At 37.3% G+C, this 14,442-nt stretch overlaps 2 protein-coding genes across 2 annotated transcripts; one reads left to right on the top strand and one right to left on the bottom strand.

Annotated features, from left to right (window-relative positions):
* The first annotated feature begins 1,300 nt into the window (after positions 1–1,300).
* LOC110750338 (FMN-linked oxidoreductases superfamily protein) lies at positions 1,301–6,411 on the top strand. The gene is made up of 10 exons (XM_021950648.2): positions 1,301–1,735; positions 1,867–1,983; positions 2,111–2,347; positions 2,988–3,243; positions 3,330–3,586; positions 4,307–4,579; positions 4,821–5,102; positions 5,313–5,433; positions 5,691–5,860; positions 5,958–6,411. Exons 1-10 carry the CDS (start codon positions 1,487–1,489, stop codon positions 6,054–6,056), a joined length of 2,061 nt encoding a protein of 686 aa, XP_021806340.1. The 5' UTR covers positions 1,301–1,486; the 3' UTR covers positions 6,057–6,411.
* Positions 6,412–7,086: 675 nt separating this feature from the next.
* Positions 7,087–9,473, bottom strand: ASE2 (GLN phosphoribosyl pyrophosphate amidotransferase 2). The gene has a single exon (XM_088246273.1). The coding sequence runs from the start codon at positions 9,300–9,302 to the stop codon at positions 7,548–7,550; it is 1,755 nt and encodes a 584-aa protein (XP_088102399.1). The 5' UTR covers positions 9,303–9,473; the 3' UTR covers positions 7,087–7,547.
* Positions 9,474–14,442: the final 4,969 nt, after the last annotated feature.

Here is a 14,442-nt window from a genome sequence, read left to right as displayed (position 1 = left end):
AACCTAAAACAGAAATACTCAATTTACAATATCCTTATTATTAAACTTTTTTTTATCACTATATACTTTTTTTTTTTTCATTCTTCCACTTTTTAAAGAATATTTATGCACATTACAGACCATTTAATAACCATTTTTTTTTCTTTTTAGTTTTCTTTTTTTTTTCTTTTTTGGTTGGTAAGTAGGGGTGGGTATTGAAATCGAAAAACCGAAATACTAAGCCACACCCTATAGAAAAAACCGAAAAAAAACTCGTGTTGACTTTATAAAAAGTCAACAAACCAACCGGAACGATTCAAACTGATTTCAATGTCGATTTCACACCTTACAAAATCAGACCGGACCAGACTAAACAGGTTGTGTATTTTTTTATATTTATATTTTAAATTATTTAAGTACAATGCTTAATTTCTAATCATCTAACTAATATTTATCCAAGCCCAACTTCAAAGCACCTTTCTTTAATAGGCCCAATCATCTCTCTTTGCATGAAATTGGATCATTTGTGAATTTTTAAGCGCAAAAAATAAAATTTTAGTTGGAATTTATAAAAATAAATAAAAAATATCTAGTTCAAAACCAGAAAAATCAGAAATCGCATTGGAATTGGTGTAAACCGGACCGACCGGTTTCATAAAAAAATTTTCTTGAGTTTTTCTATTTAAACCCCACACTTTTCTTTGTTCACCCCATACTTAAATCATTAAGCTCAGTTTTATTATTGTGTAAAAAGACAAAAAAGGTCATCCAACTTAATATTTAACCATAGTACATCTATACACACACCCCACTACTCTTCATATTAAGTTTTAGAAAACTCATCTACACCCTATTGCCAGATTACTATTCTCTTTCAAGAAACCCACTATACTCTCATCTTTTCTTCACAAACCCTAAATACGGTATACAAATAGTGGTTTGTGTGTCGTCAATCGAGGTATGTAATGTGAGATTATTTCTTGGTTTGGGACTCCTCCTAGAATTATCGAGGATGTTGTGATCAAAAACTTGTTGTAATTCTCTTTGTAAGGGGCAAGATAGCGGGTTGTGGGGTTGATGAATTATTTTATTTTATTTTATTTTCTGCTGGATGTGTATTTAGGGGCAATTTGAGAAGATAGTAGGATTTTCTTAGAAATTGTGAACATCTGAATTAGAAGTTGGGATTAACTTAGAATATGAGGTGAACAAAGAGAAGTGCGGGTTTAAATAAGAAAACTTTTTTTTTATTTTTTATTTTTAATACCAAAACTTAACTGAATCACACCGATTAAATAATACCAATTTCACTTCTGATATGAGTAAAACCCAGACCGATTGATTTGGGCTTCAAATAATATTTGAACGTCGTTTCGTATCACCTGGTCTCCATAAACACTGCAAAACCCTACTCTCACTCAGACTCCAGTGCATCGGTGCTCCCCCAACAATAGCAATAAACCCTAAACCAACCCTAACGAGGTAGCACGGGTCAACTCGGTCTGCCATGGACGAGTCTCCCGCCGAACCTGCCCCGGTCCCCAAGGTCTCGAACGGCTGGGCGGACCGAACGCCGGAGGAGCTGGTAGCCAAGTCCATAGCTCCTGTGAAGAAACAGTTCCTTTGCCCTCCGCCTATCAGAGCTTGCTCAAACGAGCAGAACGACGCCGTTTCCGGTGGGAAAACAAAGCCTGCCCAGACTAGCGTAGTGAAGGAGAAGAAGTCCAAGCGGCAGCTCAAGCGCGAACGCCAGCAGGTTTGTGTTTGGATACGAGAATAGTGAATCCCTTATTTGGGGATTTGAAATCAAAGAAAAGGATGGGAATTTGAGTTGTTAGCTGAGAGCTTGAGACAATTTTGACAAGTTTGTTTTCTTCAACATTGCAGGCGGTGAAATCGGCTGTAGGCATCTGCCCTGAGGTAGCAAAAAGAGGAGATGTTAGTCGGTGTCCGTACAACGACAAATGCCGCTTCAGCCACGACATAGAAGCTTATAAAGCTCAGGTATTGAAGATTGGATTTGAATGCTTGTGTAGTATTTTTGAGTTTTTGGCTCGTTGGGTTTTCTTGTAAATAAAATGTTATGTGGCGATTGACCCGTGTGAGGATTCGATGTTGTTGTTGAATGTAGAAACCTGAGGATATAGAGGGAGATTGTCCTTTCATGACTGCCCAAGAGACATGCCCTTATGGGTTGGCATGTAGGTTCTTGGGTTCACATAAAGATGGCGTTGAAGCTGGAGATGTGAGCGCTCACAGGAGAATCTCTGAGATGAATGGATTAAGCAAAGATGTTCAAAAGCTTTTGTGGAAGAACAAAGTGAAGTTCCCCAAGGCAGATGCCAAACTCAAGGCTCTTGGTCTCCTGGTATTAACATACATTATCCTTGTTTTCTTAAATCTCTCTCTCTCTCTCTCTCTATCTGTATGTTTGTGTGGGTGTGTGCCCATTTATATGTATTCTCATTGTGGTTCTGTTCTGTTATCATGGTACTTTACCTGCACCCTGAAACTAAGGTATCAAATGATTTCTAATTAAATTCGTAGAAGGGTGTATGGGTTGCTTGAAAAAACTATGGGTTTTGAATATGATGCAGGAAAAAAAAAAAAAAAGGTGTAGTTGTACATCCATACCTCCTTAATTCAAAGGTTTCGGATAGAAAAATGCTCTGCTTAAATGTTTGAATTGAAGACAACTTCTACACTTTAAGTTGAAATGATCTACTGAGTAATTATATATTGGTGTTCTTTCTTGTTGTAAAAAGCCACAATCTTATCACATTAATTTGTTTCAAGTGAAGCAATGGCCTTTGGCTACTGCGAAGGGATAATTAAATATCCAAGTTATAATAAGTGATAGTCAGCCACCACATTTGTAAATGTCTTCTTTCATTCATGTTTTTGTCCATGCCTTAAACATTAATAGTGGTGACAGGGAATTTGTGTCTGGTTTACATGCATTTCTGTGATTTTCACTTGGATTTAATATTTCTATTATTCTTTGGCAGGGGCATGCTAATTCAAAAATAAAGATTTTGGAAAATAAGAAGGATGACCAGGTTATTTCAAATAACTGTCATGTTACTGACGGAAATGGCTGTACTGAATTGCCCAATAACTCAGATGATAAAATGGAATTTGCCGCTGAAATAAGAGAGGAGAATGGTGTTGATGAAACATTTTCATTGGATGAATCTCGGCCTTTGAAGAAGCCAAGATCTGTAATTGAAGAGGAGATTTTATCTGGTGAAGTAGATGATGGAGGTATAGCCCTTTTTTCCTTCTTTAAATTATTTTCTTTTGTTTTAATACTTGGGGGCATCCAATTTAAGGTGATTATACTGCAATAGGTGTGAATGCTACAGCAGAAGTGGTTGAGCCAAGCTGCACATCACCTGAACCAGAGGCTACTGCTGATATTGTATCACCAGAAAGTGATAGAAGCCTAAAATTACACCCACGTGAAAAGAAGCTTATTGATTTTAGAGAAAAGCTGTACCTTGCGCCTCTGACCACTGTTGGAAATCTTCCATTCCGAAGGGTGTGCAAAGGGTTAGGAGCAGATATAACATGTGGTGAAATGGCAATGTGTACGAATCTTTTGCAGGTTTGTTCTATGCTTTTGCCAGCTGATTATTATAATTGCATTTTTTATTTATAAGAAGCTGATTTAAAAAAAAAAAACAACCAATGGTTAAGTCTAAATCATCTCGAATTCTCATACTATCATAAAAATGTCATTTCACCTGATGACGCCACTCAATGCTGTTGATCTCATCTACTTCACTGTGTGATTAATGTGATGATCCACGATGTTTGCACCATCCCACAATCGGAAATTTGAGTTTTATAAACTCTTTCAAAAGAATACTTTCATCATTTGATGTGAAAATAAATAGTACTTTATACCATTCCCTAGATGAATTATATATTTTCTCTGTTGTTTGTGGAGTTTATACTTAACATTAAGGCTAGTGAAGCTTGTTCAAATAATTTAACTTGCCTGAGATGGCTATTAGTGTCATTTGATATTTGTTCTCAAGCGTGCACCGGAAAGCATGCGTTTTTCATTTTCTCTTTGACTTGCTAAGAAAAGAAATGGCTACATCTCCACAGTTCTACGATGTATGCCACAACACATAGGCGGTGTCAAGATCAGCAGTGTTTTCGCGTTAAACTGGAGTTGTGCTAATCATTTTTCTTCGTTTCATATATTACCTTTTCTATTATTTTTTCTTTCTTTCTGGTTTTGTAATTTAATTGTTAAATGCTGTAATCTACCCTCCAATGTCACATTTTCCTAATTGCAATTTTCATATGGGAATAGGGTCAAGCATCAGAATGGGCACTTCTAAGGCGACATTCATCTGAGGATTTGTTCGGTGTTCAGATATGTGGAGCATATCCAGACACTGTGGCACGCACTGTTGAACTTGTAAATCAGGAATGTACGGTGGACTTTATTGATATAAATATGGGGTGCCCAATAGATATTGTTGTGAACAAAGGTGCTGGATCAGCTCTCCTTACAAAACCAATGCGGATGAAAGGCATTGTACAAGCAGCTTCTGGTACAGTGGACTGTCCTATAACTATTAAGGTACTGAATTGTATGCCAGTTCTATGCAACTATGAACAAAACATTCTACATGAGTTTGCAAGATAGCAAGTTTTAGCTGAAGGATGTGTCACATTTTTGTTCAATTGTTTGGTTCCGAAATGTGATGTTCACTGCAATTTCTAGCTTTAATTGTGTTTTCTGCTTGATTGCTTCTTATTTGAACTTCTAGTGTTTAAGGTTGTTCAAGAAATATTATACTGCTGCTTTCTTGTTGCTCTAGGTCAGGACAGCCTATTTTGAGGGGAAAAATCGCATTGATTCGCTTATTGCAGACATGGGAAACTGGGGAGCCAGTGCAGTAACAATACATGGTCGATCTCGACAGCAACGCTACAGCAAGCTTGCAGATTGGGAATACGTATACCAGTGTGCCAGAAAGGCCCCTGATGCTTTGCCAGTACTTGGAAATGGAGACATATTTTCGTATTTGGATTGGAACAAGCACCAGGCTGAATGCCCTGAGCTTTCTACATGCATGATTGCTCGAGGAGCACTAGTTAAGGTCTGTGTTTTGCATTTTGTCTTGTCCACAACCTTCTCCCCCTGACACAACTACTTTTGTTTATTTTTCGATGTATCTTTATTTATGTTGTAGTATATTCCTGAAATTTACATCTTACATTTGTGTTTGTGTGTGCATATTCTAGACTTTAAGTTTCTGTCTGAACCATGTTTAAAACCTATGAGTTCTAAACATCCATATGATTTGCAGCCTTGGATTTTTACTGAAATAAAGGAGCAGAGACACTGGGATATCAGTTCTGGGGAGCGGTTGAATATTTTAAAGGATTATGTACGTCTTGGCCTTGAACATTGGGGCTCTGACACTAAAGGTTTGTATTATTAGTTTGTTTAACATACTGGCTGTAATTTACTTAGCAACTGTGCCCTCGTAGGAAGTTTAATGCTTTTATAAAATTACGTGATATTGAGCTGAACAGTTACCCAACTCCATGTTGGTTTCTACTAGAAAGTTTACTTGTTTTTTTTTTTTTTTTGAAGTTGTCAATAAATGGTGTAAACCTTTTCCAACATCTGTGCTCATGAAAGTTCTGTTTTCTGCGGGCTTTTATCTTGTCGCATGTCTCAGGTGTGGAGACAACTAGGCGTTTTTTGTTAGAATGGCTTAGCTACACTTGTAGATATGTACCTGTTGGCCTTCTAGAGGTCATTCCTCAACGGCTGAGCTGGCGCCCACCGTCCTATTTTGGTCGTGATGACCTTGAGACACTAATGGCCTCTGATTCTGCTGCGGACTGGGTATGGCTTTACCCTCTCTTTCAGCTGATCAGATCCACTGACCCAACCTGCTTAACGTGTAGTTTGATTGCATTTCTATTTATTCTTCCTCTTGCAGGTTAGGATCTCTGAGATGTTGCTCGGCAAGGTTCCAGATGGCTTTACATTTGCACCAAAGCATAAATCCAATTCCTACGACCGAGCAGAAAACGGCTGATTTTCTGTGGCTTCTTGATGTTCTCGTGTATGAACCAGATGATCTTCCGCTTATTTGTCCATGTGGATGAACCAGATCTAATTTACTTGCCTCATGCCTCATGCCTCATGCCTCATGCCTCATTCACTATATGCTAAATGTCACAAATAATTCTAACTGAGGTATGCCCCGACTTGGGGGAAAAAAAGAAGCCAACAGTTCATAATTTAAAGTTCTCTTTAGGTGCCAATTTGTCCATTGACCCTTGAATTTTGAAGCTGTTCGATTAAAATCTGATATTGGTGTTACGCTATTATTCTTATTTTAAAAATATTTATTTTGTATTGATATAAATTAGTGGCATGTAATTGGAATCTGTCTACTGCCGCGTTTGTAATTTTGCCAATTTGGTTCACCTGAATAAAAGGAAAAATAGAGAAAAGCCGAGTTAAAATGAAATTTATTTGTCTGCAGTGAGAAATTGCACAAGAAACGCATCCCAACTCCCGAATGTGAAATCAGATTCGATTTTCTTTTTCGCCTAAAAAGGTCGATAAAATAGACTACAAAGAGACCAATCTCCATCCATTCTTTGATGGTGTACTTGGTATCTCTTCATTTCTGTCCGTGTTTAAGTGTATATTGAAGGTCAAGCCAAGATCTGCCAAAGTCTCAATGACTAATCAACTTCGGAAAAAATTGAGTTTGCGTTGATTTCTCACTCATCAAGCTACAAATATATTGTGCTTGGAAATATAATTATCATGCTATAATAAAAATTAGTGAATTACCTTGGTTTCATATTATTTCAATAACATATGATATAGCCAATCCTCCTGTAGTACCATTATACAAACAAAAGATGGAATGCATCCAAATCCATGGATGTTAAAAATTTCAACAAGAAAAATAGTTATACCAAACTTTTCACTGAACAAACATGACACATACGGATGATAAGCGATACGGTTTGGATACGGTTCGGCCAAGCAACGTATATCAAAGAAGAGATTGATGAAAGGATAAATCTTAAGTAATAACAAACATGATCAGAGACTCAAAAATGATATTTGCTATTTATCCCAGTAATAGGGACAAACCTTGGCCCCAACTTTCCTTGCTGTGAGTTTAAATCTTAATAATAGGGCCTAAAAACTAAAATGCACAAGCAAGAAAATTTTGAGCTGGTCAAGAGACATAACCAAAGCTAGAACCAGAAAAAAAAACTAACAAAACTGGTAATGTTAGAGCTGAATTCAGACAACTTAACCAACTGTGTATCATCAAGAAAATATAAATTCAAACAATTATCAGATGCAAAATTGAAAAGGAACCATGTCTTGGATTTTGGAACCCAAAATTCAAGGAAGCACGTAACCATAATTTAGATCATTGAAGACATCAGTCACTCACTGCAATGGATATTCCCTGTTCTGCTCCTTTGATATAAAAAAAAGCCCCTATACCATAAACTGGAGGCACCGCAAGCAATGGCATGTCGACGAGTCACTATTAAAGAACACTACCCTCAAATTCCTTATCCTTCTCCTCTTTCTGAGTCTGGTTTGCTTGAACCCAACCACCACCAATGGACTCAAAACTACCATTCAACCCATCATCCACAAAATCACCAACCTTTTTCACTTTAACCTCTCCAGGCTCCACAGGGTATTTTCCAGAGAAACAAGCATAACAAAAGTTAGGAGACTGATTGTCCAACATCTTCTCCAATTTAGCAATTGGCAGAAAAGCAAGTGAATCCGATCCAATAAACTCCCTAATTTCCTCAACACTCATTCTATTTGAAATCAACTCCTCAGAACTTGGTGTGTCCACCCCATAATAACAAGAAGCAATAATGGGCGGGCTTGCAATCCTCATATGAACTTCCTTAGCACCTGCCTCCTTCAACAACCTAACAATTTTCGAAGACGTGGTTCCTCTCACAATTGAGTCATCCACAACCACAACCCTCTTCCCCTCCAACACAGCCCGGACCGGGGACAGCTTGAGCTTCACACCAAAATCCCTAATCTTCTGTGATGGCTCAATGAAGGTCCTCCCAACATAGTGAGACCTAATCAAACCCTGCTGAAAAGCCACACCGGCTTTAGCAGCATAACCAAGTGCAGCCACCACCCCAGAATCAGGCACTGCAATCACAACATCACAATCAACCGGTGCTTCAGTGGCAAGTATCTCACCAAATGCACGCCGGGATTCATACACTGATCGTCCGAAAACCACAGAATTCGGCAGAGCAAAGTAAATGTGCTCAAAGATACATTGCTTTGGCTGAGGATGAGACATAAGGCAAAGTGATTGAACCCCCTCTTTATCTACCACCACAACTTCTCCAGGAAACACCTCTCTCTCATATGTGGCTTCAATCAAATCAAGTGCACAAGTCTCAGATGCAAACACAACAGAGCCATTGCTCCTCCTCCCCATAACCAAAGGCCTAAACCCATGCGGGTCCCGGACCGCAACAAGCTTATCTTTGGTCACAAACACCATAGAATAAGCCCCCTCCAGCTGCTCACAAGCATCAACAATTCTCAAAAGAAAAGGTCTATGCTTTGAAATAGCAATAAGGTGAAGAACAACCTCTGTATCAGAGCTGGTGTTGAAAATGGACCCAGTGTCTTCAAGCTTCGCTCTAAGGGCACGGTAGTTGACCAAATTGCCATTGTGGGCAACCCCAACAGACCCAAACCTGTACCCTGCAACAAAAGGCTGGACATTTTTCAGCATAGAGGCCCCTGCAGTCGAGTAACGAACATGCCCAATTGCCAAGTCACCAGGCAATTGGTCGAGCTTGGTCTGATTGAAGACCTCAGACACGAGCCCCACGCCGGTTATAGACTGAAGCACGTCGTCTTGCACACACACGATTCCAGCCCCTTCCTGGCCACGATGCTGAAGGGCGTGTAGGGCCAAATAGCAGAGGCGAGAGGCTTCTGGATCGCCATATATGCCCACGACCCCACACTCCTCCCGGGGCTTATCGTCATCATCGTAATCAATAAAATCGCCATCTGGATTTTGTTTGTTTGCTGGGAAAAACTCGGAAATTGGGTTTTTGGAGCGGAGGGTGAAGGAGGAAGCTTTGTGGGTATGTGAGAGAGAGGAGGTTTTGAGAGGGAAAGAGGGTTTAGGGAGGGTTTTGGGGGAGAAAGAAGGAGGGTTTTTGTGGGTTAGAGGGAGGGGTGTGGGTTTGGAGAGAGAGGAAGAGAGAGGGGAGGGCTTGGTGGTGGTGGCAGCCATGGGAGAGTTGCAGAGAAGGTGTGTTTTGATTACGTGCAAGCGTAAAGCGACAGTGGAGAGAGGGAGAGGGTTTCGGGACCTGGAAGTAGAGGAGGAGTTTTGTTCTAGGTCTTTTTAGGAGTTTGATGGAATCAAGTACTTTGGATTGAAATCACCCTTTGGTGAGATAGCTGCCTCACAAACAAAGATTCGCATTGGAAAACCTTTTTTTTTATTTTAAAAATAATGTATTTATGTAAATATTTCAAGTCACCCTCGTCATTTTGGGGAAAGGGACCGTACAATACATAGGAGCAAATTAAAAGAAAAGTAAGGGATGATGGCAATGGCATTGAATGTTTGTTTATGGGTAGCAATTTTCCAATTCTAGTTTATTCTTAAAAAAATAGTATTCACTTATATGTTTGATCACGATTACATAACTAAATCGTTTTCGCTTTGGTTCTTTTTATACATGTAATCTACTTAAACCTACCAAATAAATGGGGATCATATTGAGGGATGATCAACATTTTGTGAGGTACACCTGTGTTGGTTTGCATAATAAACTTTTTGACAATGAAACTCTCATTTCTAATCCCAGGAGATGAGAATGGAAGATGTAGAGATGGAATGAAATATCTTCATTCCCCATGTTTGGGAAATGAGGACTACGAAATGTCACTTTCTCTCATTCTATGTTTAGTTTGTGCATTATTATGAATGTGAAGTTGTTGAGTTTTCCAATAACACCCTTTATTTTTTATTTAAAGTTACTAATAAAATGTGGTATTTAAAAATTAGAAATGGGTCTTAAAAAAGTGCATTAAAAGCTTTTTCAAGTAGGGGAAAAAAGATTACCAAACTTCCACATTCACACCTATGAGTCAAGTATTGCAATTTCACACCTATTTCCAAGCTTCTGAACATTGAACAAAACGGGCATAAAATCGAGATAAGATGAAGAAGAACAAGTAGAACCTAATTTCAAGCTTCTATTGTACGGAACAAAATAGGGCAAGTTGCAAAAGGAGGAAATTGGAGTTGAGAGACCGACTTCATTTTCATTGACTTCAATATCTGTGCTAGTCTTTGCTTTCGGCGCAAAGGCACAACACCATCAAGGACTCCTCTCACACAAGAAAAAGCAACAAGACAAAAATATGGGGTCCATAGTTGCTTCTACTGCGGATTCTTTTTCAAGTAGGGCATCCATGCATGTCATGTCACACGTGGCATGAACTTGGTTGAAGCCATGCATTGGGGGGGTGGCGGGGGTGCCTTGTAAAAACAAAAAAAAAATTGTAGCTAGGTTTTTAGGTTTAAGACTTTTCTGCGCCATACATAGACCAAGAAAGAAAGAGCCAATTGAAAGCTTACACGAAAGAGAGACTGGAAAGGGTTCTCTCTCATCACTCACCGACTCCAAGTCTCCAGAAGCTACTCAAAAATGAAGTCATGGTCATCGACTGAATCTTTCATGAATGGTGGGCTGCTTTGAATGATTCTTCTGTGCGACTGCCGTACACCACACTCACAACCAGTGGGGTCCGGTGAGATCAAAATACATAAGAGTTTAATTTTAGCGACAATGATCGCACATTTACGTGGTCCGAACTGTCAGGTGTAACAATTTCTCCCATTCAAGACTCTCCAAGTTTCAAAACCTTCTTATTGGAGCATTAATTTATAAATCATTAAGGCTCCATTTATGGTTGAATTGGAATTAGGATCAGGAATTGAATTCTAATTATTAATGATTTCTACATTTGTTATTAAGAAGTAAGTGGGTCCATATAAAATTAGGAGAATTAGATTCTTGGATGGGAGATGGTATTCTAATTTCTGAAAAACTATCCCATTAGGAATCTATATTTATTATCCAGTATTCTCACACCATTTTTAAAATTCCGAATTTGTTATCTACTTTAACCCAACAACGGGAACATTTTAATAATAAGTACCATTCCTACCCCAATTTCATATGAGTAAACAACTTCAATATGAATTATGAATCTAATTCTCCACAATCCAACTCATCCTCAATTCAATTTCTCCTAACTAGATTACGAATTAGTAAACATGCCATTATATGAAAAGATTCCAAATCTATGAATTTGGATGAGATTAGGTAAAATTATTTGTTTATACTATAATCTACGTATGGTAAAAATACAAATAATTCCTTGTATATAGTCATTTTAAATCCATTTCAAATGTGCTATATATCTAGTTATTTCAAATACATTCAATCCTATGTGTTTCTTCATTTTTTAGAATCTTCCATTTGTTGCCGTCCCTACACAAGAATCACTCCATGTTTTAGTAAACCCCACTTTTTGGAGGTTTTTTTTTGTTTGAAATGACTTATGTAGGAACTTTCTTCCCCTTATTATTAGTAGATGTTATCCTTATGCATGCATACCATACGATCATTGTACCAAAATGCGTACCACAACAACCTTGACAACTTGCCTTTAATTTACAAGTTGTAAATATTGCATATTTCCCTTTGGAAAAATAAAATAAAATTGTAAGTTAGTACAAACAAAAACTTAGAAGTAGTAATATTATTGTTGGTAGCTGATTTTCCCATTCTTGTTTTGTTCATTTATACTCATTGTATGTTATAGTAAAAATTAATAAAAAACAAAAGGTCGTGTAAGTGGATAAAAAGAGAGTGAAAAAATCAACACCCTTATTGTATATAAAGATAATGGACTTTTTGATATGTAAGATTTCTAAATAGATAAAATTAGATCACAATTCAAATTAACAAACATCATTTTAACTAATAATTTAATTGATAATCTGACGACATAATATCTCCGAAAAAAGATATAGAAACTTTTCTCAATTTCAAACTACTTGCAACTTAATTGTAGTCAATTCATGTTACGTAAGCCAATGGGGGCTATCGACTCAAGCCTCTTATTTGGACTCAATCCATTCATTATGTGCAAACAAGTAGTAATATTCCAAAACTTCACAAAAACATCTTTTTGCAATTTGTGAGTTTGAAAGTGAGTCTTCAACTCTTGCAAATCAAGAGAAGTGGCTAACAATTATGGGGATGACAAAGCAGCTACCGCAGCTTCAAGACAAGAAGGGATATACCACAACCACAGTCATTGGCCACGAACTTGCCACAAGCCAGCCACTCCATGCATGGCCCACCCCCACATAACATGTTATCCCAAAATAACAACAAAAAATGGATCAAACTCATATGTATTCGTGCAAATATTATCTTTCCAAAATAAACGTCTCATGACCAACACGGTATATATATCTTCTTGTAGTGTCTTTTAATGCAAAATAGCAAACCCTAACAATTGCATGTAACTCAAGAAATTGAAATGTATATGATTAAGGGAAAAATTTATGATGGAACTCTTCTTCGATCTTTGTTGTTGGGTTACTAATCCTTCATAAGCCTTCACGATATGCATTTGGTGTCATGGGAAGGAAGGCCAAATTCTTTGGTTGTTCTTGTATGTTGGGCAAATTTGGGAGTTATTTTTTTAAGAAGGCACGAGTCGATCATACTACCCGCTAACGGATTGTAAATTTGTTCCGACGTTCAAGAGTATCTAATTTTTTGTATAATGTGTGATCATTAATTTTTTTTTAGTGACTCAAGAACGCGGTGGAAGGAGACGAGAAAGAACCATAATCATTTTCCTTGCTTTGTGCCATTTTAAAAATGCCTATGCTTTATGAAGGTTTTTTTTCTTCTTCTTGAAAACACTTGGATTTTCAATGAGTTTCAACGTACTTCTAGTAAATGTGCGTATGAGCATAAAGAGTTCCTAATTTTTTTTTTCCTGGGTCATACTAACTTCGTTCATTGGAAGTGCAAGACATTAAAAGATGTGGAAAGCCCAATAATGCCCAACAGAAAAAGCACAAAACAGAAGTTAAGCATGCTCAAAGCCCAAATAGCGAAGATGCAGCCCAAAACAACACAAAATAGAAGACTCCAAAATAGAGCAAAATTCTATAGTGAGGGTGCAATGGCGGATCCATAAATTTTTATAGGGGTAGGTTAAATAAATTTAAAAAAAAAAAATTATATAGAAGAGTTATAAATTTAATTTTATAAATCAAACAAGGCCACATTACGAGCAAATATAACATAATGAAGTACAAAATATAAATAAATACCAAATCAAACACATTGTCCAACTTCAAAAAAAAAAAAAAAAAATTTCGATTGCAAAAAAATATAAAGAGCATACCTAGTGAAGTGGAACCCTTCTCTCTTTGAGTTTATCAAAATCTTTGATTATATATGCTAATTAATAATTCAAGTTGCAAAAATAAAATATATATCAACAACTCCAAAAAATTTCACCCAAACCCTAAATCATAACAACTTAACAACAACAATTAAAATTGGAAATTGAATATATATAAAAAAAGGAGAAAAACTTACCAAGATTGAAGAACCCATTGAAGATAGGTTGGTACAATTTTTTAGAGGAGAGTTATTTCCTATAGGCTCAAGGTTCAAAAATGGCATTTTGGGTGGCTAGAAGAAATTTTTTGATTGTTGATCTCTATGGGTGTAGCCCAATATCAGTACGATTAGAATAGCTCAAGTTGGTAGAGCCTTAGCATGAGTTCTGCTTCTAATCAAATTTATATAGGTTTGGATTAATGTTTATTATTTCCTATATGTTTCAGAAGTGGGCTAATATTTATTGGAGTAGGAATAAAACTTATAAAATTTAAATCATGTTCAATAGTTTATAAATCTCCCCCTAGGCTGGAGGGTGCCATATATAAACCCCTCATGTGTACCTTTCATATTAGCTACATGATCATTTCATTAAACTTAAGTGAAGTTACTATTTAGACGAATCTTGTGGCGAAGATGAAGGTCCACATCTGTGGTCCATATAAGGCACCTTTATCATAGAATGATTCCCAAAATAGAAACCCTTAGATATGAAATTAGGCTATAGTCACACCACCATCACAAGTCCATTGCCACCAAGGAGGAGTATTTGGTAACTAGACAAGGGTTAAACAGTGCACACTGCAAAATGCACTTCCATAATTCAAGAAAATAATGCACACTGCACGTTAAACACATCCCTCCACCAAAATGTGTCACCAAGGAAGATTGACTATAAAGGCATTCATGAAGTGGAGG

This window comes from Prunus avium, chromosome 8, assembly GCF_965620075.1.
Source record: "Prunus avium chromosome 8, drPruAviu1.hap1.1, whole genome shotgun sequence".
Taxonomy (NCBI): domain Eukaryota; kingdom Viridiplantae; phylum Streptophyta; class Magnoliopsida; order Rosales; family Rosaceae; genus Prunus; species Prunus avium.
Note: the sequence above shows the minus strand (reverse complement) of the source record. Positions and strands in the feature narration are given on the sequence as shown.